Source organism: Argiope bruennichi, chromosome 5 (assembly GCF_947563725.1).
Source record: "Argiope bruennichi chromosome 5, qqArgBrue1.1, whole genome shotgun sequence".
In the NCBI taxonomy this organism is placed as follows: domain Eukaryota; kingdom Metazoa; phylum Arthropoda; class Arachnida; order Araneae; family Araneidae; genus Argiope; species Argiope bruennichi.
In genome coordinates, this window is record NC_079155.1 from 27,082,260 (window position 1) to 27,107,784 (window position 25,525).

The 25,525-nt window shown below is 29.6% G+C and overlaps 1 protein-coding gene across 3 annotated transcripts in view; it reads right to left on the minus strand.

Annotated features, from left to right (window-relative positions):
* Positions 1–6,889: 6,889 nt before the first annotated feature.
* The window catches only part of LOC129968619 (smoothelin-like), an 84,760-nt gene continuing 66,124 nt past the window's right edge, over positions 6,890–25,525 (minus strand). For all 3 annotated transcript variants that reach the window (XM_056082698.1, XM_056082700.1, XM_056082701.1), the window contains exons 6-10: positions 23,421–23,498; positions 20,213–20,291; positions 19,705–19,795; positions 11,768–11,919; positions 6,890–9,615 (exon numbers count right to left, since the gene is read on the minus strand). In XM_056082698.1, the coding sequence (XP_055938673.1) occupies positions 9,492–9,615; positions 11,768–11,919; positions 19,705–19,795; positions 20,213–20,291; positions 23,421–23,498 (524 nt within the window). In that variant the 3' untranslated portion in view covers positions 6,890–9,491. The remainder of the gene's footprint in view (positions 9,616–11,767; positions 11,920–19,704; positions 19,796–20,212; positions 20,292–23,420; positions 23,499–25,525) is intronic.

The following is a 25,525-nucleotide window of genomic DNA, read 5'->3' on the forward strand; positions in this document are numbered from 1 at the left end:
GGCTAGTAATATAAATTCTATATTAGTGATTTCCTCTGTTTTTTTTTATTACAATTTAGTGTTTTACGCTAGTTTTTGTCAAACTCATAATCTAATGTATACTTAGGTAAAAAATTGATCTATTAAAACGATACAGGCTAATTCTACATGTTTTCTTTTATTTTACACCATTTGGAATTTAAAAGTTATTTCAAATGGATAACATAAACTTTAAATCATGTTTTAAGTTATTACATAAGTTTCAGCTGTAATCAGTATTAACTACATATCAACAAATGGTTGCTAAGGTGAAGCAAACGCTAAATTTAATTGTACTAAAAAAGTTCTCAGAATTGAGCATTTTTAAGCATTTATTTTATAAAAAAATTAATTTCATCTCAAGAAACATAAATTTTTTAATTATTTAAAAATTTATGATAGATTTTATATCTTTTTTTTAGGTCCAGATATTAGAAGGGAAAAAATTTAAGTTTCTTTTTAAAATTTATTTCAAACATTTTCTCTTTTTTTACTTCTCGATATTTTAAGGCAAAATTTCTTATTTCCAGTTTTTTTATAATTAAATTTAAAACGAAAATAAATGTTTCACATGATGCATGAATTTATATTTTTATTCAGAATACAACTTTCGTTATGTTTTTTTTTGCTTTAAAATACTCCCCGGATTACAGCTTTCCCAAAGTTTCTTTTCACAATAGACTTGTTACTTTGTTTATAAGAATATTGAAAGTCAAACAAATAGTATTACTCGAACAATACGTAGAGTGACATTAACAAATAATTCGTTAAATCTTTGATTTATGCTCCTTTTGATAAATCTATTGTGTCTAGCACGAAACTGCGTTACCGAGTTCGTAAAAGCTGGTTGAGATTACTTAACGACTTTCACTTACACGCAGGAAATGAATGATTCGAACTGTTAAAATATGATTCTGTGATTTTGAGTGTAGTCAGTTGAACAAATGCGGGATATAAATACATTTAAATCAGTTCTAATGAAACTTTCATTACTTTCATTATAACTGATCCTTTTCACTCTCCGTGAACATTTGTGATTTGATTTCTGATTCGAGAAAAAAAAATGATAAAATAAACTTATTTAAGTGCAAGTTAGAGTATCAAGAATTAAAATCAGATTTCTTGTTGACATTAAATGAAACTAACTTTTCTATATTTCTCGAAACTTCCTCGCATATACCCTGATGAGGGTATTAACCCCCCCCCCCTCCACACACACACACTCCGCATAAAATTGCTACCTTTCAGCAAATATGTGAAAGCCACTAATACTCAAATTTTTATTTTCAGTGTCTAGCACATAAGAGTTTTGTGTTTCGTAGTATAATGTAGAAACCCAAGCGTTCATTTCGGAGACTTTTTTGCGGGTGATTGAAACCCCAATTTGACATAGAACTACAATATTGATAACAAAATTAACCGAATTTTATCTATTTAAGTCTTTACGGTGTTGCAGTATCGCATTTGCATGCATGAGAAAATACAGATAGACACAATGCCAAAACCTTGATAGATTTCTTTCAAAGTTTTATACGAATTCACAATTTAAGATGTTGACATCTTAAATTTTATTTATCTAGCCTTTAACGCTTGGCAGTTATTCTGTTCACTTGTGCAGACTGGTCGACTTTGTGGTGAAAGCTTATAAGCCAGTTAACAGCTACGCTACCCGAGTAATTGCTTTTGTATCGTGGTCATGTTACTGGACTGCGAACCATAAGGTCCCAGGTTCTATTCTTGGGCATCACAATCTTCCACATGGTGACAATAAGCTTTCACTACAACTTCCCGTGAATGGATTTCCTTCAAAATTATAGAAATTTACAACTTTGATATATATATATATATATATATATATATATATATATATATAAAAATTTCAATTGTCTTACCCAAATTATTTTCAGATAGCCTTTTTCGAAGGGCTTATTAATAATATTCGGCCAGAAAATATTTGTATTCAACCTGTATCGTAATTTGTGACTTGGGGTCCTGAGGCAACAAATGAAAGTACCTTCATTAGTTTATTGTTTCTCCTAACCTTAAGCATTAGGAATTTGACATTTTACTAATAATTAAAGCATCAATATACATTTTAATTGAATGTAAAATTTTCTCAAAAATATCTCTTTGATATGTGTTAGTAAAAATTATTTTTAATTTCCAAATGAATCTTTTAAGTATAAAAGTGTGGTGGTTTTGATATGAGTGAGGTTAGAACCTGGGACCTTGTGATTCGCAGCCGAGTAACATGACCACAATACAAAAGCAATTGCTCGTGCATTGCAGCTGTTAACTGGCTTATAAGCTTCACCACAATAGAATATGATGCCAAAAGCTATTTAATATCATAAAAAATGTACAGTATAATTAAGAAAGGTTTATTAAGTTTTTTTTAATATTCTCAATTCAGATCTAATCTAAACAGATGAGCCTTTCATGTCCTGTAGTATTTCATAAACAATTTCTTATTATATCTGATGGATTTCCGATTAGGCTAAATAGACAATTATCTAGGGCCGCTGGTATAAGGAAGGCTATAGGAAGTTAAAATGAAAAGGCCTAGTTGCCACATAAATAAATCTGTAAAATCATAAATTCTATGAGTTATATGCTTTATTAAGTACAACTGATCAGGCTTCTATCTATTTAATTACATTCAATAAGTCCTTACTGTATTTATAAATATCAAGTATCTGCATAAGCCTAACTGTATATGAACATAAAAGTCCCTCAATCATGAATTTTAGTAATAAAAATTGTACATTTTCCAAAAATTTGGAGGAAAAAATAATTAAAAACCATGCACCTTTATAAAGTTAATAAAATAAAAAATAATAGAAAGTAAAACTATAAAAACTATATAAAATTTCATTTAAAAAAAAGGCCTCATAATGTCCACTGTCTAAGAACACAAAGTTCTTAAATCCGCCACTGATTTTGGTTCAGAAAATGATCGCTCAGCCTTAACTACAGTCACATGAACAATGATTATGTAGAAAAGTTTATATACTTTTATTAGCCATGGATGCATTCGCAGATATTTTTATACGATTATTTAGATATATAATTTCTCGTCTTGAAGAATAAAAATAGAAATATCTTTGTCGAAATTTATTTATTTATTTATATTCATTTTTCCTCTTCACTTGGAAGGCATGCCTTTATTGCCTTAACTATCCATGCAAAGAATCTCATTTGTCTACTCAAATTTTAATTCAATTAGAAAATCCTAGATGGCGACAGGAGTTAGATTAAACATTTTAGTGCTGCCATCTTCAGAAATGATGTGTAATGAATGTGCTAACATCTAAAACAATGATACAACCGCCAAATTAAGAATGTGCTATAGAATTACAATCAAAAATTAATATAAACGATTCTTTACATTGCGGCTTTTATTTGATTTGGTTGAGTGTCTAGTGAAAGGAAATCAGTAGTAGTATCTTGAGCCACTCGGTTATTTGTGCACCACTTTTTTGCTCACGTAAAATGAGATTTCATAACTTAAACAATATTCAACTTTAATATTCGTCAGTTTTATAGCAAAAGTTTATTCATTTTTTCATTCATTATAAACACAATTTTTATATCGTTATGGTGTAGTAAAAACATAGTAGTACATACATTGCACAACACCATTGTACAATATTTTATGATATTTTCATTCATTATAAACACAATTTTTATATCGTTATGCTGTAGTAAAAACATAGTAGTACATACATTGTACAACACCATTGTACAATATTTTATGATATTTTCATTCATTATAAACACAATTTTTATATCGGTATGCTGTAGTAAAAACATAGTAGTACATATATTGTACAATATTTTATGATATTTTCATTCATTATAAACACAATTTTTATATCGTTATGCTGTAGTAAAAACATAGTAGTACATATATTGTACAACACTATTGTACAATATTTTATGATATTTTCATTCATTATAAACACAATTTTTATATCGTTATGGTGTAGTAAAAACCTAGTAGTACATATATTGTACAACACTATTGTACAATATTTTATGATATTTTCATTCATTATAAACACAATTTTTATATCGTTATGGTGTAGTAAAAACCTAGTAGTACATATATTGTACAACACTATTGTACAATATTTTAGGATATTAAATAATATTCGCAATATTATATTATTCAGAAATATTAGACAATTTTGGGCAATACGATGTGCTGTCTAGGAAAATTTCATTTTAAAAACGGTATTCGTTAAAATTAATTTTTACTTTTTCTGCGCATTGCAATACATTGAAAATAATTTGAAATATTTTATTAATTACTACATATTTAATACTATCTTAAATTATTAATAATTAATACTTTAAGATAATTACTATTGATAATTATTTTATAATAATTCCAGTAGAGTCTCTAATGCCTTATTTGTTAATCATATTTCTTCAGCAAAATAATTTTTCCTTGAAAGTTGTGACCGGCATTTAACTCGTATTTTTATAGTTACTTCTGTTTACAGGATGCTTAATAATCATTAATGGAGGCTTAACTTTGAAATAGTGCCGCATATCTTAACGTTAAACAACGCATAAATTTAATTCAAACATGCCAGTAAAAAAATTAAAAAACAGAATCTATGATCTTTAAGTTTACCAGATATATTTTCTAATATCTGTATCTACATAAATAAATCACTAACGTACGTGGAACTTATATCACTCTTATTACTTATTGTCGAATGGCAACAATCAAATTTAGGTAGTCAGAGGAAAGAATATAAAAAAGAAGTCAAGATGTTAGAAAGAAGCGTCAAAGTGTAATTGTGCGCGAAAATAAGCTTAACCATACACAGATGAATAATATCTATGGCTTACCGATGAAAACTGATGTTCATCACAAAATTATTATTTCCCATAAATTGTTTTTTTTTTTCGGTATCTTAAAATTCAAAACTATCCTCTTAATGATATCAGTTTCATTTCGGTGCAATTTTTTTTTCTTTATTTCTAATATTCTTTTTAATTTATTTTGGTTTCAGTCTGAAGCAACTTTAAGATGAAATGATGAATTCATTTATAAAATCCAATTCATTAAGATGAATTCACTTATGAAAATATGCAATTGCATGATTTTACTAGTGCTAAAATTGCGGTTAAAAATAGTGTTCTTTAGTTTAGTTATATTAACGTCCCGTTTTAAAGCAACACTAGGGCTATTTTGGGACTTACCTCGTAATTTTTAACCGTGGTCAGATGACGAGGACGACACCTGAGCTGGCACCTCCTCTCTCCACACCACACCAGCGGGAGGACGCTTGGCCCGTACGGTTTTAACGTACACCAGACCCGCTTACACGACGGGTCTTCGGTGGAATCGGGTCTCGAACCTGAAACTCTCCGGTTCCGAAGCCGAGACTTTACCACCAGGCCTTCTTTAAATATTATTTCCTAATTAGCATTTTCTCTTCCGCTTTAATTTCATAAAATATACATTTTTTAAAATTTTTATCCAGTAATTTGTAATAGCCATTGAATTAAATTCGTGTCTTTCAGTTATGAAAATGTTTAAAAAAAAATACATTCCATATTAATTTATTAAATATTTAAAAAATAAATAATCTGTGCGCACAAGTTAGTCGCCAAAGATGGCTAGTATTTATTATCTTGCAAGAACTTAGCAACAGATTTCCCAGAAAATGTGACGAAAAAAAAATTTAAAAAAGTAAAATACAAGATATAATTTTAATTATCAGAAATGAAATAGAAATACGAAATTAAATATTTGTTTAAACTGAATTAAATATTTGTTTAAACCAGCTTGAATTTCATTCTTCTTATTTTACATTTTTTACTATTTGAAACCTATTCCCGTTCAATGTCGATGATATCTGGAAAATCCTTAGCATAAATTAAAGCTTATTTCTTCACTATACGCTTTCCATTAGTTTCCTCCACTATCGTAATTGTTTCATTTATTATTGTATTCGTTTCCTTTATTATTATCATGTGAGAACATGATGTTGTTTTGGTTAGGGGGTTTTGATTTGGTTTTTATTAATCGCTAGGCAATAAATAAAGCATAAATGGCCATTTTCATCATCATCTTTTAATCGCATATATTTTTAGCTGCTTTCACCAGTATTGCATTACTATTATGTATGCTTCTTTGAAAGCAGATGTGTTTTTAAAAGGTTGATCTGCTTTTACCAATATTGCTTTATTATCACGTATTCTTCTTTAACAGCAGATGCGTTTTTAAAAGGGTGACGTATAACTATGACATCATAGCTGTTATTTCATCTCAAAATCGGTCGAGCTCCAAAACCTAGTCTGCCAGCTAGAAGAATTGAAAATGAAAGTTCAAAACGGTTTAAACTGGTTAATGACTTAAATTAATTAAGACAAATAATGACTTAAAAATAATAACGTTCTCACATGATAACTTGAAATTTACAATCGTAGATTTATTTCATTTCAGATTTTTTTTCTATTTATTTTACAAATATAACTACACTTATTTCACAACATTTTTTTTTTTACTTCACACAATAAAACTCATTTACTTTTGCCAATTTTTCAGAATCTGGTTTGTTACATCAATCAGTTTGCAAAACTAGTTTTTGTTGTTGTGGAAGCTATTGTGATTAATACCAGTTAAAATTCTGACTCGCATGAAAATTCTTAACTTACAGATGATCCAGCAACCAGGGGCTGTTATTTACTAATCCCAACATTTAAAGCTGTATACTTTTTCAGAGACAAGCTAAGCTTCTTTTATAAAAAGAATCCATCTTCGTCGTCAGATATGTGCGGTGTGAAGTAAGTACACATAAAACACATTTGTACACAAACAAAAAAAAAAACATTTTGAAGCAATAAAAAGTTTCATAACAATAATTAATCTTTTATTAGTACAACAAATGTTAGATTAGTGATACGAAACGCACCACCTTACATACGGATAGATTCGGACGAAGACAAAGCATATAAAATAAAAACATAAAACAAGGATAACAAAGAATATGAAACTGTACAAAAAAAATGAAGCACTATTATAAGCTCAGTCATCAAATTTGACTAGTCGGACACAACAAAACTGCCTCACGAATTCAAAGTTTATGCAAAATATAAGTTTTATAAAAAAAAAAGGCCAAACTGAACTTCAAACATTTTTTTTTATTTTTTAAAGAAACTAAAATATTTTTACTTTTAAATATAAAAATAGTGGATAGAAAGATCGTTATGACTTATGATGTATTTAAAAATAAATATCCTCATTTTATTGAACATCAAATTCACTCAATTTAATGAATCTTTAATGAATCTCAATTTAATAATCTCATGAAGGATCTTTCTGTATTATGCTACAGCACTTGCTGTAACAAATAAATGCTGTAACAGAGCCTCGAAATTTTGATGTTTTGGAAAATTTTCCAAAACTGCAAAAGCAAAAACAGGCTTATGTTCAAGTCGCAAACAAAAATAATTCATTAATTTTTTTCGTTAATCACAAATGCTGGAAAACTTCCATCGACTAAACATTATGACATCGAAACTGATTTATATCCCATTTGGACTGTTATTTTAAAAATAAGCAAAAATGTGCATTCTACTATTTAAATTCATACATTGATTTTTAATTCTAAAATCCTCCACAAAAAAGTATACATTTTATCATCAGTTTTAGCTAATTCGTCGAAAAAGCGTCTAAAATAGCGCATGTACAATTTACATGTATAAATAAATATATGCCCAATTCTTTATATTACTAACATGAAAAAAATTTCGTGAGAAATTTCAAGTCTCGTTACTAATAAGTTAACTAAACTAAAATCTCATTGGTGGTGCGCTTGAAGAAATATATTTTATATATAGACAAGCAACAAAACATTGTTGCTAAGTCATACAGAGCATTTTCAGTAGCAAATAAAATCCCAGATTTTCACAAAACGAACGATGATTTTAAATCATGTTAATAAATTAGCAGCTTTTGTGAATAAAAATTTGTTTTTCATAAAGAGTAATAAAAATTTGATTAATATTATGTGAACTTCATCCATAGATATGAAGAGAATTTTTAGGCCAACATTAAAACCAAAAAAAGAAATGAGGAACTCATAATAAAGTTTGGGCAAGCCTTCAATAAAATGGTGGTTACTTATACATCAATTTGATGAAAAGTCATACTGTTATTTTAAAAAGATGAAATTATAAGAATCGACATTTAAAAAAATTATTAAGGTTCGAAAAAAAAACTTTAAAAAAAATTATGGTTCCTATAAAATAAAAAATAAAAACATCTTTAAGAAACATCAACATTTGTTCAAATGTTGAATAGTGCCTTTATGGCAAACCTTATCTATAATCAATTGAGACAGAATTCCTAACAACTACATGTAAAAAAAATCCTAAAAACGAATGACCCCTAAAATTTTAGTTTTTCTTTCATACAAACAACTGCATCACCACATATCAAACAACGACAAAGAGTTCGGTCATTTTTTGTTGTTTATACAAAAGTGACCAGAATTTCTGAGCTTCAGGCCGGAACCTCTTAAATAGTAAGAAAGGAAGGGGGAGTTTAACTGGTAAAAGCAAATTAGCCGATTGAATATTCATTCAGAATATTCAGAATCAAGATTAATGTCAACAATAGTTTCAATATAATGAAAATTATTAGTAATCCAGGCACTAAAATATCGTCCTTTATTTAAATAATTATCTGAAAAATAATTTTAATAATAATCCTTATTTATTAATTCTCAGTTACAACATATAATAGACTCGGTCAATACGATACAATCGCCAAATTAGGCTTTTTTAACGATCAATGATGAGATATGGCAACCAAAAATTTTCCACTATAACCCTATAGAACAAAAAATTATTTCAAAAACGATAGTTCACTTTTCGCCGTTATCAAGGATGGCGCCCATTTGGCGAACTTTCCACAAGTTTGGCGACATAACTTTGCCGGAATCTTAAGTCTAACCAGTGATGGAGACTATAAAGGGTTAAAACAGATCGCCGCATGTTCGTTATGAATTTTAAAAAATGAAGGAAATTTTTTAAAAATCTGCCGTTGTAAAATTTAATCTGTATAACCTTTTAATATTTTGATACGCATGATTAATTTATTCGTGATAAACAGTACAATCTGAATCAAGTATTCGAAATCAGGACATATCATAAGAGACATCGAGTTAAAACTCTGGACTATTCCAGATAAATACAGAAAATCTGGTCACTTTATTTAAACGTAGAAACAATATAAATTACCTTAATGTGCATACAAGAAGGGTGTCTACCTGAACCTAATCTAGGTCATCGGGTACAAGAGGGGAGGAAAAAAGAATATTTTAAGTAGCATAAAGTCGACTCAAAGAGCACGTCATTTCAAATATACAAATATAGTCGATCGTGACTTTGTCTCCGACACCACGTCACGTCTTTGAATATTTCCGATGAAAACATCTGATGAAGAATTAGTCTCTATCGTGAAGTTTTCTGTAGAAACTCTGGACATAGGTGAAGACACACTTCCAGTCGGGTTTTTTCATCAAAACCATGTCTTCTACATCGAGTAACGGAGCGATGTCAGCTTTCTCCCTGAAAGAGATCAAATGAAATTATTTTTTTTCTGCTGAAAACGTTGGCGTAGCAAAATTTCCAAATATTTTTTTAAATTTGAATTCATCATCACGGTTATTTATTTGTCTTAAATTCTGACCTTTTCCAGAAAAATGCTGAACTATATTTTATACTAATTAATATAATTATCATTGCTAGGATTAAAAATATTTTAATGTTTTTTTTGTTGATAAAAAAATAATTGTTAAGTCTTTGTGAAAATCTATGTTTCAGTAAATATGAGAAAATTTTGTAATATAGTGAAGTTTCGTTTGCATATCTTCCAAAGGATTGACATAAAACGAAGAATATATAAAAAGATAACCGAGATTTTGAAAACGCAAATTTTATCATTACAAATTTAATGCTATTAATGAAAATTCATTTTAAAACAATCATTTTAAAGTAATACTATTGTTTTCATTGCTATATAATATACTAGCCGCCTTTGGCGACCAGCCGGTTCGCCAATCTTAATGCTCGTTAAAATTTTAAGAATTAACTATTTTATGTAATTCCTACTTTAATAGCTTCTTCATTAAAATATTTTAAAACTTCAAATTTTAATTCACTCAGAATATTATAAAGGCCTTCAGTCATAACGTAATTTGTATCTCTCCAATTTTCTGTTAGCTCCCGTAGAATTTAGGCTTTAAATTAAAGTGGAAATAATTAATCTGCAATTAATATAATATTTTTTACTGAAACAAAGCAATTTTTTTTTTTGTTATATGATTACTGAAAACAGAGTCACTGAGCATTTAAACCTTTTGGGAACTAAAGAATATCTTTCTTAATTTATGTAATATCTCAAGAATTTGTCAACAAAATTTTTTCAGATTCATCTCGAGCAGGTATATTAATTAATGTTTAATTTTAAATGCATCAAACACTAAGAAAATAAACAGAATCGTTTAAAATAATCGGTCGAAAACAGGTTAAAACAAATTACTTAAAAAACGATGAACTTAAACTAACATAAATATAATTTAATTACAAAAGCATACAACTAACCTAAAAATAATTTAAATCGAGTCCGCTTCCATTGAAATGTAAACAATCAGAATAGAATGCGCATGCCTGAATTTTCAACGCCAGTTACGGTAACGCAGATGCGTGAATTTTTCTACGCCAGTTGGGGTAACGCTATGTAGATTAGAAATTTTTAATTTCCTTTAATATGTTTTATTTTAATTCAAAAGTACTTCAAAATGAATCTGAAAGATCGATTAATTAACAATGTTTAATTTTAAATACATAAAACATTAAGAAAATAAACAGAATCGTTTGAAATAATCGGCCGAAAAATGTTAGCCCTAGCCTCATAGCTGTTGGAAAAAAAAACAAGAAAAAAAACTGAAGCCTTACTCATTTGGCGGTGGGAAAAATGAAAGAACTTTTTTGGCGGGGAAGTTAGTTTTTAATTACTAATTAAAATTCTAATTAAAATTTCAAAAAAAAAGGGACCCCAGGTGCACATTTCTGACTTCCAAGGTATACACGTACCAAATTTGGTAGCTGTAGGTCAAATGGTCTTTTCTGTAGAGCGCCAACACACACACACACACACACATTGAGCTTTATATATAAGTATAGATTACTATAGTATTGCAAGTAATAATAAAATTAAACGTTTATGATTTAATTTGTAGTTTTAATTTCATGAAATTAACATAAATGTATATGGAGAAATAGGCAGGCATTCTCTCCATGAATTTCGCTCAAAATCTGAAATTTAGAAATTTGATGTGAAGACTATTCTAAATTTCATCCGTCTAGCTCAAATAGTTTTTGAGTACCTTTGTCAATCTGACAAGCACTCAACATTAACAAAAATTGTGTTTTTCGTATTCGGGGAACTCTAGACCGTGAAAACGCATCAAAATCTCGAGTTATGTTTTTTTTTTTTTTTTTTTTTTTTTTTTTTTTTGACGAGTACAATATTTTCTGCGATCTTCGTATGCGAGAATATAAAAATTGTTAAAAAACATCATATGATATCAGATCCTGTAGAGAAAATATAATGCAAATGTAATACAACTTTTTACTATGTACAAGTGTATTAAGCATCTTACTATTCTGCGATATTTAAAATTAGATGTAGAATTTTCAATTAATATTGAGTACTTACTCCGAAATTCTAAAAGCAAGTTCGAAGTTGTGCCTCCTGTTTTTGGGGTTGAGGGCGTTGAAATCGAAAGCATCAGGATAAAAATGATGGATGAGAGCACAGAAGGCCATGCCATCGTTCCATGAGGTAGAAAAATTTGTAATTTCCACATTCTGAAACAGAAAGAAAGCGAATTACTTAACTATATTTAAGATTACAGAAATATTTAAATTACAAACTAATGGTTGGGTTTTTTTTTGTTTGTTTTTTTTTGCGCAAAAGCCAGTTTTGGCCATGTTGCGCCAAGCAAATGGTAAGAAGACAGGGCAGACAGTAAAAGCACACATATTAAAATATAAATCGAAAGGTATCCAAAAAAATGCAGAAAATAAATGTGCAAATATGTTAATAGTTCTATATGAAACACTAATGCGATAAAAACGCTACAATAAAACGATGTAAAAAAATCAAGCATTAGCAGAAGTTAAAAAGTACTAGATACAAATATAAAAACCAATAGTTTTTAAAATTTAAAAATGTTTGGGTGGAATTTTTCTCCCACCTGGTCTTGTAAAGTTAATGACAAGGACTTAAAAAAGTGTAGACGGAAGGAATTAAAAGATGAGCATTCAATTAAAATGTGATTTATTGTAAAATCTACACCACACGTGAGGCATATTGGCGCCGCCTCGCCAAAAATGTGGTGCCTGTGCGTGTAACGAGTATGACCTATACGGAGGCGAGTCAATTTGACATCAACCTCTCGTATAGTGTTAACAGGCCACAAATTAATTTTCGGTTTGATTAAATGTAATTTATTGTGGATCTGCAGATCCCAAAATTACAAACTAAATAGAGATTTTAAAAAGACTTAAATTAGTACATAAATTCTTTTCCTATTTAGTAAAAAGTAGACATTTTAACTTTCTCACTGTGCATACGACCCCTTATCTGTGGGAACAGACATTGTTAAATTTCTGCTGATGTAATCGGAACAATTTAGCCAGTCATTATGAAGAATTTATGCCATAAGAAGTGGCTGTTGCCGATGCAATTTTTAATGCATATTTTAAATAAGCAGACGACATCTAATTAAAATTTTCTGAGAAATTTTTTAGAAGGCGAGATTTTTTTTTCTTGATTGTAGTGTGAAAAATGCTCTGCGATTTGGTTCTTTTGCACTATTTTACTAAACAAGCAAAAGAACTTTTCTTTCTGAACTTTTTGAATAGTCGAGTGAGACTAGAAGCGATTAAAATTTTTCAATTATAGATCCATGAATAGAAAAACTTTGTGTTATTAAAATAATGCAAACATTATAAGTTTCAAAGCCCTGAAAAATTAACATAAAAGGAATGCTTTGAATAAGGATTAGTAAGTTTTCTTTCAATTTTTTTCATAAATAAATAAATATAAAAAATATTAAATTATTATACAGCGAAATTGGATCGAATGAGGAAAGATGAATCTTTGAAGGAATGTTTGTATATCGTAAAAAGGAAAATACCTATTAATGACATTGATTGAAATACCCATAACAGCCAATATTAGAAATTAAAATTTTAGTCTCAAAAACTACCAATTATAGTTAAATAAAAATCAGAAAAAATATAAAGACTTACGACTTGGTGAAAAGCTACCTTATATATAATTTAATGAGAAATTCCAAAATTCTTAAGTTTTTACCAAATTTGAAAGCTACCAGTTGCAGTAAACAAAGATTACGTGGGAGAATAGCAGCACACCCAACTTTTTTTCTGTGCATAAATATAATTGCTAATTTAATTTTGCCAGCGATATTACAATATAAAATCATTTATTTTAGAGCTTTTAGTTGGACAGATTTTCTGATTTTGCGCACCAGCAATAACAAAACATTCGTTCTGTTTTACAGTATGTAAAAGTTAGAAGTTACTATCGGGAATACGGTGCACTATTTCTTTCAAAAGAAACGAGGTTGTAAATAATTTTTCGCTATAGAAAAGTTTTTTTGCTGACTTGAAGATTGAATTTAACAAATATAACAATTAATTATTGATTAATAAAAATTTAAAGAATTAATTTTTTTCATTAAAAATACGAAACTGCTATCGTTGCATGTTTATTTTTAACTTTATAGTATTCTATGATTTTATACTGTAGTTGAGTAGATCTTTATAAACGGAAGTAAAAAATGCGAAAAATAAAACATTTATTCTGAAATTTAATTTTTTTTATCAAAAATAAAATTGGTCATTTTTGTTAAACCTGTACCACATCGAGTCAAAATTCTTGTTAATTTGACTAATTATTAAATTATTCAAAACCGATAAGAAAGATAAATTTTAAGTTATGCCGAGAGTTATTCATAAAATAAAGTACAGATCCAAATACAATACACTAGTCGCCAATAATATCGACTGATGCAAAAAAATTCCGATTCATAAATTCATATTTCCCCCCTCTCAAAATATTCAAATGTCGTACCATATTCTTATTGAAATATCATTTTATTAACTAGCAGCCATCTTTAAAAGTAAAAAAGCGTTAAAATATATAAAGGAAGTTGAAAAAGAATTTTTACATTGAATATGTCATTAGTCACGGGTTTCCAATTAAGCAGCTGCCTACAACCCGCTGGAAGATTGATTTAAAATTATTAGTCCGATTGCTGAATGAATTATTTTTTTAAACCGAAATTCTATCAATTATAAAATGTTAGGATATTATTAAAACTTTGTCAAATAGAATTGATAAGGTTCCTTCCTATCTTTTTCATTTCGACCAGTTAGTTAATATACTATTTATAACTGTCAAACATCCGCTTAGATAATGTGCACAAACATGAATGTCGCGAATTCAGGAATCATAATATATAAATAGAAATATGCATTAATTACAAAAGTAAAAAATTAATAGTAAATAACTCGTTGAACTGTGATTACTTTAAAAATGCTTTGAAATGCGAAATTAAATTTCTAGTTTATTAAAAGAGGGCCATAGTGGCTTTATAACGGTTACGGATGCCAGATTAGGCAGTTTCCGAGGGCCACTAAGTTGACAGGGGACTTTAGTAACAAGGTAAAGTAAGAAGATTATTAGCCTAGTTGCCGAACAAATTTGTAAAAAAAAATCAAATTTCATTAATTTTTAAATGCATGGATATTATTAAGTATTTTCAAAATTCAGATTCCTATCTGTTTCATTATGTTATTTAATTATTGTAGATTTTAAATACACTGTAGTAAATGCCTTTCATAAATCATATATGCCTTTCATAAATCATATATACCTATCATAAATCATATCAGATATCTGTAAACTACAGGCTCCGTCGAGGCTGTGTGTGACGTAATTGCCGCGCCACTCATCATCCGGGTATGCTTCTAAAAAAACTATTTTCTTTCCTCCTCTTCGGAACTCTCTCGCGCACTGCCTCGGTGAAGCTCGTAGTAAAAATCAAATGCTTAATTTCTTTAGTTAAATTGCAAATAAAATTATTTTTCTAAAACGTTACAATAATTGGAGTCGCAACAAAATACACGCAACTCTAATTACGACAACACTGAGAGTTTGCTTAAATAATGTTGCATATATACGCAATTGACCAATATTATAAATTTAAATCCTGGTGAATTTGCTAATTTTTATCTTAATTTAGTCCATATAAACTTCATCCTAAAATGGTCTCTTATTTCTCTTATTTAATTCTACACACGCTCTATAAAACTGTTCATGTCAGCATTTTCTCGCGCTCCGAGCGAAGGAATAAAAATCCCTAATCCCAACATTCTTTTAAAAATACCCAAGATCCCCTTTCCTAAAATGACACGTGTCAAGGAAATCCCCGTCAAAATCTTACAGTAAAATCCCTGAAGAGAAACATTTCACTCTCTTTTGCTATGTAGACTGACTTACGGCTTATTCCTTCTGACTTACGGCTTAGAAAGTTATATCTTTCGTGGTGAAATATATCGAAATTAAAATCTTCAAAATTTTCTTCTTTTTGGCCACGTATATTCTAATATATATATTCGCTATTTTATTAAAATAAAAAAATCAGCCTAAAATAAATAATTAACATGTTGTTAAGTTAATATTTTGAGATGTTAAACTAAACAAATTAATTTATTAGAAAAGTGAGGCTAAATATCGAAATCTGCCACTGCTGTCTAAGGCATCAAAGCATTTAAATCCTCCACTGTATATCACAGTCAGCGAGTTAAACAAATTGAAAACGTCTTTCACAGCATAAAAAATATTTTCTTTTAAAAATAGCAGATTATTAATGCCCATATCTTATAATCTTGATAAGCAGTCTCTTAAGAGTAAGAAATTTCTCCTTGGAAATTGAGCACAAATAGTAAATTAACTCCAATTACACATCTGCCAGAAGAATTCGCGCTATCTCTCAGACGACAGGTTTCTTTCGACACCGGAGATGAAGTAGTTTATTTTGAAAAAGTGCGATGCCGTATTCTGCTGACAACAATTTAGAGTTATCTCCGCTCTTTTAGATATATCGGTCGTCAGGGTATCGTGTGCATAAGATATCTTAGTTTATTTGTGTAAACAAAATAACTAACTGGTGAAATAAATTCATTAGACAATCTTTACCACTATCTAATCGAGATGACCTTTAAAAAAAATTTTTTTTCTACACGTAAACTTAATCATTTATCTTAAATTTTATCATATGTGTCGGTCTGAAAATGCCACGTGTTCTCTGTTTACTTTCCATAAACTAATTTTATATTTTTGTTAGAGAACCAATTGAAAAATTGCTTTTCTACTCTGCACGGAGGAATATAAATGTTATTTAAACAAATATTTAAAGGGTGGTATCAAGACTAATAAGTTTGAAAGCTTAGATTTGATTTTGAAGCTACGCAAAGGTTGCTTCTGTATTTTACATATGCGCGTATGTAAACAAATATTTCTTATGTTACACGTACTTAAAGAGCAGGATCAAACTAACAAATCGGCTTAATTAAGTTAACAGTCAATAATTAAGTCAATATTACATTTTATTTCGAAGCTATACTAAGTTTATTTTGATATCAATTCTACACTGTTCAGTCATGATTAAACTAATACCCAAACTAGAGTCCCTTCTCTGTAAATTCTTTATCAATACAACAGGAAGGTATTTGGCATGTATTTAATATGCAACATGCTCGCGTACAGGGTTATTTTTGGTAGAATCAAATGTCCCAAATTGGAATTCCTTAATTCAGAAACCAAAATTTGATCATATCACAGATCAGCATATACAGTATGCCCACCTAAATCTCTAATAGTGTAGGAAATCACGAAAAACACCAATGGGCATTTTAACCGTTCTATTCTTCGTATCAATGTCCACAAAGTGTATTTTCATACTAAATCGATGATGCTTTATATTTTTGTAAATCCCCCTCCCCTATCTTGTTCTTTTTACGAGATAGGAATGTTATCTCAGTAGTTTTCCACCAGGTGGCGCTGTAAGCGGTTTCAGTCAGTTCTACTTGACTACTTAAAACCCCATTTTTAAGAATATATCATAAGCCGTCCCGAAGTTAAGAGAGTGGCAAGAGACATACTAGTGAACATACTATATAATAGTTTGTACAAGATGCACACTCTGTAGTCTGTATTTTCTGTAGGCGGTTCAAGGTCACATTTTCTACCTCGTTATTGGTTGTCCGGTACCAGTAACACGGTAGAAAATGTGACCTTGAACCGCCTACAGAAAATACACAGACTATAATCTTGATCTAAATGGCAATTTCTAAATCAGGGATAGGCATATACTTCCGCTTGGTTAAACAATCTAAATGACAAAGAATTATGCCATGTTGTTTAGGCAATAAGTGCACGGTTCGTTTCAATAAACCGATACTACATTTTTTAGTCATTTTACGCCGCAAAGGGGTGAAGCGCAATGACTAAAATGAGCGCATTTTCGGGATTCTTTGCTAGATCCTGAAAGTCCCGTTAAATGCGCTTTCTTTCAGTTCTTCCGTTTGTCATTTTGATTTGTACTGTTTTAGCTTCAATGGAAGCTTATTTATATTTCATAAGACAAGCGGCTGATAGTAACCCGATTCCACTGATAATGTTGTGGTTGAGTTGCCAAAGACCGAACTCGCAACGCTAGGGTTCGTAGCCGCGTAACATAACCACTAGACAAAAGTGATTATTCATGTTCGGAGGTTGTTAACTGGTTTATGAAGCTACCACCACAATATTCCCCCACCATTGAGTCGGCGGTGAGACAAACGATATTTGTTGCTGTTAAGTGGTGATGTTGGCTGTAGCGTCTAGTGGGCCTCACTTTATCATTATTTTTTATTGCCTGATTTATTTTTATTTTTACTGTGGGTAGAGGGCGCCACAACAGCTGCAGAAGGTTGCGTAGTCTAGCTCACGAGTCACCAATGTCGTGGTTGAGTTGCCAAGGGCCGTACACAAAACGCTAGGGTTCGTAGCAGCGTAACAAAACTACTGGATGAAAGTGATCATGTCCAGATTTTGTAACTGGCTTATGAAGCTAACACCACAAGTTTCCCGCACTGCTAAATAAAACAAACACTTCATCCGAGCCCTATTTTGGAAAAATCAACGACTCCTAATGTATGTGCAAAAGAATGTAGTTTTTTTTTTTTCTTTCTTTCTTTTCTTTATATGACAACAAATAGTATTTCAGGGGGGGAGAACCATTGAAAAAAGATTTTTTGGTAGAATTTCTGAAAAAAATACAATGAAAAACATGAATACTAATTATACAGTGCTCCTTTCTAATAATTGTATTCAGTACTAGGGGCAGACTCCCTATCTGCTGGCGCTCGAAAGTTAGGATTACTTAGAGTATAGAGAACTGTCACCTTTTTTAAACTTAAAAGGCATATAATTACAAAACACAAAAATTTGTCATTTTTATAAGAGTTTTCCTCAACACTAACGCTATGGCCATCCACATGTAGTATGCAAACCTGCTGAGCGACTTGACGTAATGTACGTTTGCTTGAACACCTTTTGAAGCTTTCTTCTATTAGTTCATTTTCCCGCTGAATTCATCATATTTCATTGATTCGATACTATATAAAAGCATGTCTCAGTTTCATGTTTAAGTAATAAAAGTGAAGAGTCGAAATGAGGTCAGTTTGTTTATATTTTAAAAGCGAAATCGCGTGATTATGCTTGTAGTGTTTCTAAATCCTATAGCTGAATAACGCGTTTTTTGTAAGCCGCGTAAGAGATATTTACATCGATAATATTTTGATCAGAGAAAAGTCCGTATATATATATATATATATATATATATATATATATATATATATATATATATATATATATATATATATATATATATATATATATATATATATATATATATATATTAATTTTAATCGAAGTGAAATTACAAATGTCATTAATTCAGACGATTCCAGACTATTTCAACAGTTGCACCAAAAGATGATTTCTCAATCAAGTCATGGTGCTTTTTCAAGGTGGTCACTGATTGAATTGATTAACGTTTTTATGAACTGTCAAATTTTAATTGCATAAAAATTATATTTCGTACTTTATTCAATAGTATATTTACTAACTATATAATATATAAAATAATTTAGAGCATTTTTTAATGGAAAACATATGATTATCTATTAACTTAATACGCTCGCTGCCATGATTGATGCTTGCAATTCGGACCACTATCTAATAAGATGTTTTCTTATTTGCTCTCTTAAATGTAATAGAGAGGAAAATATCCAATTAGATAGTATGTATGAATCACAGGTGATTCACGTGCTGAACAATGCGTTAAAACGAAACAAGGAGGTATAAATTAAATATCTACAGAAAACAGATCGACTAGCATCAAGTTCTACACTGAATGAGAACTTTTGCTGTTATGCAAATGTGAGTGAAACAGCAGTCAACTTCTTAAGAAATTAATGGACTACAAAGGAATTCTGTTTATTCCTATAATATACCTCATATTCTCTGGTTTTGCTCTTGCACCAGTGCAGAAGCATGTCTTTGATGTCACTTGCGCTTCTCGTTACGCCACCGCCAGCTCTGAAACTGAGAGAAAGGGAAGAGTCAATACAAGAGCAGTTTTCAAACATTTTTTTAAAAAATTAAATTAATAAAAACAGGAAATAATACAAGCTCATAATAGATAAAGACGAGCTTTTAATAATTGCCAGAAAAACGGAAGAACAAAATTGAAACGCTACAAAAATTTCAATCGAGTGTTCCACTTCTTAAAATGTTTGACTTCATTCCAAAAATAATTCTCAGTTATAATAAAAATAGTTTTATCAGTTGGCCTTCAAATTGTGAACAAGGTTGTAAGCTTTGATACAAATTTGTTACTCAGGATTTCCATGCCGTTGCCACATGGCAAAGATAAATTAAACTCCTCTAGAAATAAATTTGATCTGAAGCAGCTTGTACGATTTGAGTGAAGAATAGATAAAAAGAGAAGAGTGAAGTCACCTGGGTCTGGCTGGAGCTTGTTTGTTTTGGGCGGCGTCCATTTGCTGAAACTTGGCCTTGGCTGAAACTTTTTGATTGTCTGCAAAAGAATTGGTCTTGGTTTTATTTCTTCTATTTAACGTAAAAGAAGTTAGCAAACAAATTAAATCTATAGAAAGTCAATTATAGACAATTTTTATTGCATTTGCTATATATTGCTATTAAAACAAACTTCTTTTTATAGTGACAGCAAGCAAATGTTAATTAGCACCAGACTCATTCTTCAATATTTATAACATATAAAGCAAAAATGTGGGATTGTATGTAGTCTTGCAAATATATTGCCTGCAAATCTTGGCTATATACATATATGCACATTTTCTTTTCTAATCGTATTCCAATATTTAATTTCTAAACGTTAATTCTTCAAGAATTAACATATGCTTCCATTTGGAAGAGAAATTATTTTAATGATGCAAATTATACTTAAGGTTATTTGAGTCAATAAAAGTACTACTGACATCATTATGATAACTTTTTATACAGTTCCTCGGTCTCATTGGTCATATTTAATAAAATATTTTTGACATATCAACATTTAAACGAAGAAAAATTCCATCCATGCCGTTGTGTACATATTAAAAGATAGGTGTTTATTTTTCAGTAATATATTTATTGACTCAAATAACTTAATAAATTAAATATAATTCAAATAACTTAAAATATAATTCTTTATTTTCAATAAAACGTTGTTCCAACTGCATTCTTTTAATGTAAAATACGAACAAACTGCAAATACAAACTTATTTCAAAAGATTTAGAAATTAAATATTAGAGAGGCACCTTGCGGCTTTAGAGAAGGCACCTTGTATAAATTTTTGCATACTGATTTTCTGAAAATTCTTCGATTACCTTTCGAGAACCTGCTTCGAGACTATATGCCATCATGAAATTTTGCACTTGGGCATTTGCGCATAAGTTGGTTTAAAAAAACTGTTGATGCAATTAAATTAAAAAGCACCTGACTTTTGGAGGTGCATTATCTCATTGCATCAAGAACAATTACAATTTAATGCTTTTTAATTGCAATTATCTTTTTTATCCAGGTAAAGTATTCATCAGGTAGTTTATTTCAATAAAATAAGTCTATTTCCATACTAATTTTATCAGCATAATTCTCAATGCATGTTAGCTTTCTTGTTTTAAATAAATAAAATAAAAGCTGTAGATACATTTCTGTTTGGAATTTCCAGGACGAATTCATCTTTTGATCGCTATCAATTTCTCTTAAAGTAAGTTTCTTGAAAATTAGCCATAAATATTAATGCTCTTTATTTTAAATAGTTGAATGCCGTATGATATGCATTATATAGGAAAATTTGAAAAATTATACAACGCCTAAACTGGATCAACATTGTAGCTTAAATTATAATAAATATCTGAGTAATAAAAGACTGCTGATGCTGCAAACACGTGAATCTTCTTTGTGGAATTAGTTTTCTGAAAAAATAGTTACGACGTTGCAATTAGAGAACAATTATTTACACTTCTATATCAAACTATTCAATATTTTGATACTAATAACTTACATTATTATTTAGCATAAAATACCTAAAACTAAATTATGAGAAGAAAATTGGCCGTTTACTGTTACTTAAGAACTAGAAGATGTGTTCATCAATATGGGCTATTATCCTGTTAACGATGGCTAAGATATGATTATCCCAGTTTATCTAATAAAAAATGTAGGAAATCTCATACAAATTGGCAGTGCTTCGGAAACAAAAACAATTATATTCTGTTTTAAATTTTATATGTAAATATATAGTAGAATTAAAAGGTTTGTTTCAATATAATGTTATCTTCTTCATCCATAATGTTCACGAATGCTCGAAACAAAGCTAATAATTAAAGTCGTAAAAAATAGTTTTCTACTAATAGAAAGAAATTAAGCATGTCACGGGTTTGGAATAAAATAGCTGGAATTCATAAAACGTTGAATTCGGATAAAAATAAGTATAATATGTATGATTAAAAGAATAATAAAATGAATAAATTTATATAAAAAGCGCATGATATATTAAATATATTGTAGAATCATTGCATAAATGAAAAATAATCGATCTCACGAATAATAAAATACGATGCTGAAAACACTGAAATCCGTTTTAATACAATGAAAATGCTATACAACGCAATGAATAACATAACACTATTGAAATACAATTCTAAAAAATAACGCGGAAAGAAAATATTTAGTAATAATTACCAATTGAAATGATAATATGAATCAGCAGACCTCAGCTTATTAACATTTGTTATAACACAATATTATAAAAAAATCTAAATAAAATGAAAAGTTACGATACCATAATTGCATAATGTTTATGAACTTCAAATTAAAATTAATCATTAAAATTAGATTGAAACAAACAGTGGTCTATTAATAAAGAAAAATATATTGTGAAATACAAAATAGAAAAATTGCTGAATAAAAGAGTATGAAAAATGTTGCAGAAGGTGTCTTTAACCGCGTTTATAAACATTCTAGTTTTATTCGGAATAAAAACGTAATAAAAACGTATTACGTAATAAAAACTAATTAATATTCTTTATTCACACACAAAAGCCTACCTGAATCGCTAAATACCAAAACAGGAGTTGGCAAGCTGCCAAAACAGCCTTAAAGTACTCACTGGTAAACTATATATACTTATCAATTTATTAAAATAACCATATTATTACCAATTTAGTGAAATGCTTTTTATTGCCGTATTTTAAAAATAAAGTTTACTAAACTTTCGCTTATGTGAAAAGGTTACCTAAAATGAGCTATCTCAAATGGTTATATTATCTTAAACTAGAAGAACATCTCAGAAAGCAGTTATAATAACTAATTGTTTTTAGGTTTAAAGTCCATCATTCATTGAACCCAGCAATTTTCTGAAAACATTTTCTCCATCAGCATTTGACCCGGTATTAAAGTTCACAAAATCAAATATAAAACCTTTTTTTTGGAGAAAATTTAAATATAGCATGCAAAATAGATACCGGAAATATAAAAAATACTTCAGATTTGGTATAAATTTATTTAAAAGATTAAGAGTTAATGAAATTTTCATTTAGCTTTCTTCAAAAGTAGAATTGTTAGGCTTAACACAGATCTGATCTATAACAGCGGGTTTTTTCAGCAATTACTTTCATTTAAAATTCAATAATCAATACTTACTTTGTTGTGGCTTTGGAGGTATGATGTTTCCAAACGTACAATCCACAGGTGGTTTCTTAGCGACAGGTGTAACAGGAGCTATATAAGAAGATTACTAAAATTACTGCAAATGTAATAAGGAATAAGAAGTTTCTGCATATTTTAACCATTCATCCAGAAAGTGAATTGATTTGGCGTTGAAAGAATATTTATCCTTGATTCCAAAAATATATAGTATATTCTTGGCAAGTCGATTTTCTTGCCAAAAAGAAAGTTTCGTGAAATCAGTCTCGTGAAAACAATAGAAGCTGTTCAGCGCACTGACTGAATATTTTTTCGAACTGATATTAGTCTTTTTTTTATACCAAATGACTAGTTCTAAACATGAAATTGTTGAATTTTGTTTTAGACTGTTTTTGAAATAATTTTTCTTCAAATTTCATGTATTATAAAATAAATCCAAACATATAATAAGAATTAAATACATTTCAGGATGACTCTGAACTATCATTACGTTACATCTTTTATTATTAACGTTTGGTGAAGTGAATCAGAAAAATTAGAGAATATCTTTAATATGAAGTGCGGTTATTCTTTGACTTTCTTTCTCTCTTTTCGCAATTTAATATCCCCGAACTTGGAGTCTCAAGAATTCCTTGTCGATTATATGGATATATGTGGAAAAATTTATTATGAAGAAAAAAATGTTTAAGTTTACTTAGAGTGCACAAAATAACAGCTATACACAGTACAATAATGAAAAAGGGAGTGTTTGGTGGGGAAAATGAATTCAAGAATTTGGATGTTAATATTTCTTGGAAAAGGCCTTGATTGAGGAAGGCGAAAAAAATTTGTAAAGGCTTGGCTATGGAGAAATCAGATCTTAGTTATCTTGCAGAAACCGTACAAGATTTCTAATTATGATTTTGGATATCTTGTTTCCCATAACGCGGATCCAGCAGATCGCTCCTTGACTGGCGATTTATATAATGCAGTATATAAGAGACATTGTTATATTATAAAGATTATCGGAAGTATAAAATTGTTTTTCCTGTGAGCATTCATTAACTGGAAATTGTGATTAATGGCAAAATTTGAACACGAAATATCTCCACAGTCCCCAAATATCTCCACAAATGACAAATATTGTTCGAAAAAGGAAATTGAGAATATCAAGGGATTAATTGTCATTTTCTTCGAAGCACAAAAAATTTGGCTATGATGGTCTTCAACACATTTAGAAATGTGAATAAAAGTGACGTTATTTTGAAAGAACTTTCATTTTCCAAAGAAAAAGTTTAGACAAAAAGATAATCAGAGAATTCTGAATGATCAGGTCTATGAGAGGTTAAAAACACGCCAAGGTATCTCGATGCTGGATGAAGCATCGATCAAGTTGGTGAGAAACTTTGAGTAAACGCGTTTCCCGGCATTCTCCGTACCTATTCCCATCATCTATCTTAAACTGAATTCTAATTAGTATGGGGATTAGATTCTGATGAACTAAATACCACTGATAATACCTGAAAGAATTACGATGTTTCGAATGATTTAAGAATTGTTACATAGTCATAATGCTCGCATCAATGATATCTTTTAAAATCTTTTCTCATGGTTAAATTCCCAAAATGACTATTTACCATATACTATCCGATATAGAGTTTTTTTTTTTTTTTTTTGCTTTGAGCGTCATCAATCTTAAAAATTATAATCATCTTTCATCCGTTGTTGGGTACTAAGCTATGATAGATCTGAGTCATTATGACGAATTATATAATATATGCAGAGTGTTCCAAAATATACAAGGTGGTTATAATTAAACTTCTCCTATAAACAGCATCTTATAACGCAAACGGATGAAAGGATTTGAACGAAATTTAGTATATAGACTGTACATGAGATGCGCTGCGCTCATGGAATTTCGAGAAAAAAAATTAGTTCCAAAATGTCCACCAGGGGGTGTTTTTTCTGGGAAAACATTAAATTTAACACAATAAACCACCAAAACGGAATAGCGAAACAATATTAACACTTATTGACTAATTTCTGATCACCTTGTCATCGAACCACATTAAGTGCAGGTAAGGTAAAAAGATCAGTCCGCTGTTTGAATGGGAAAAAAAGTT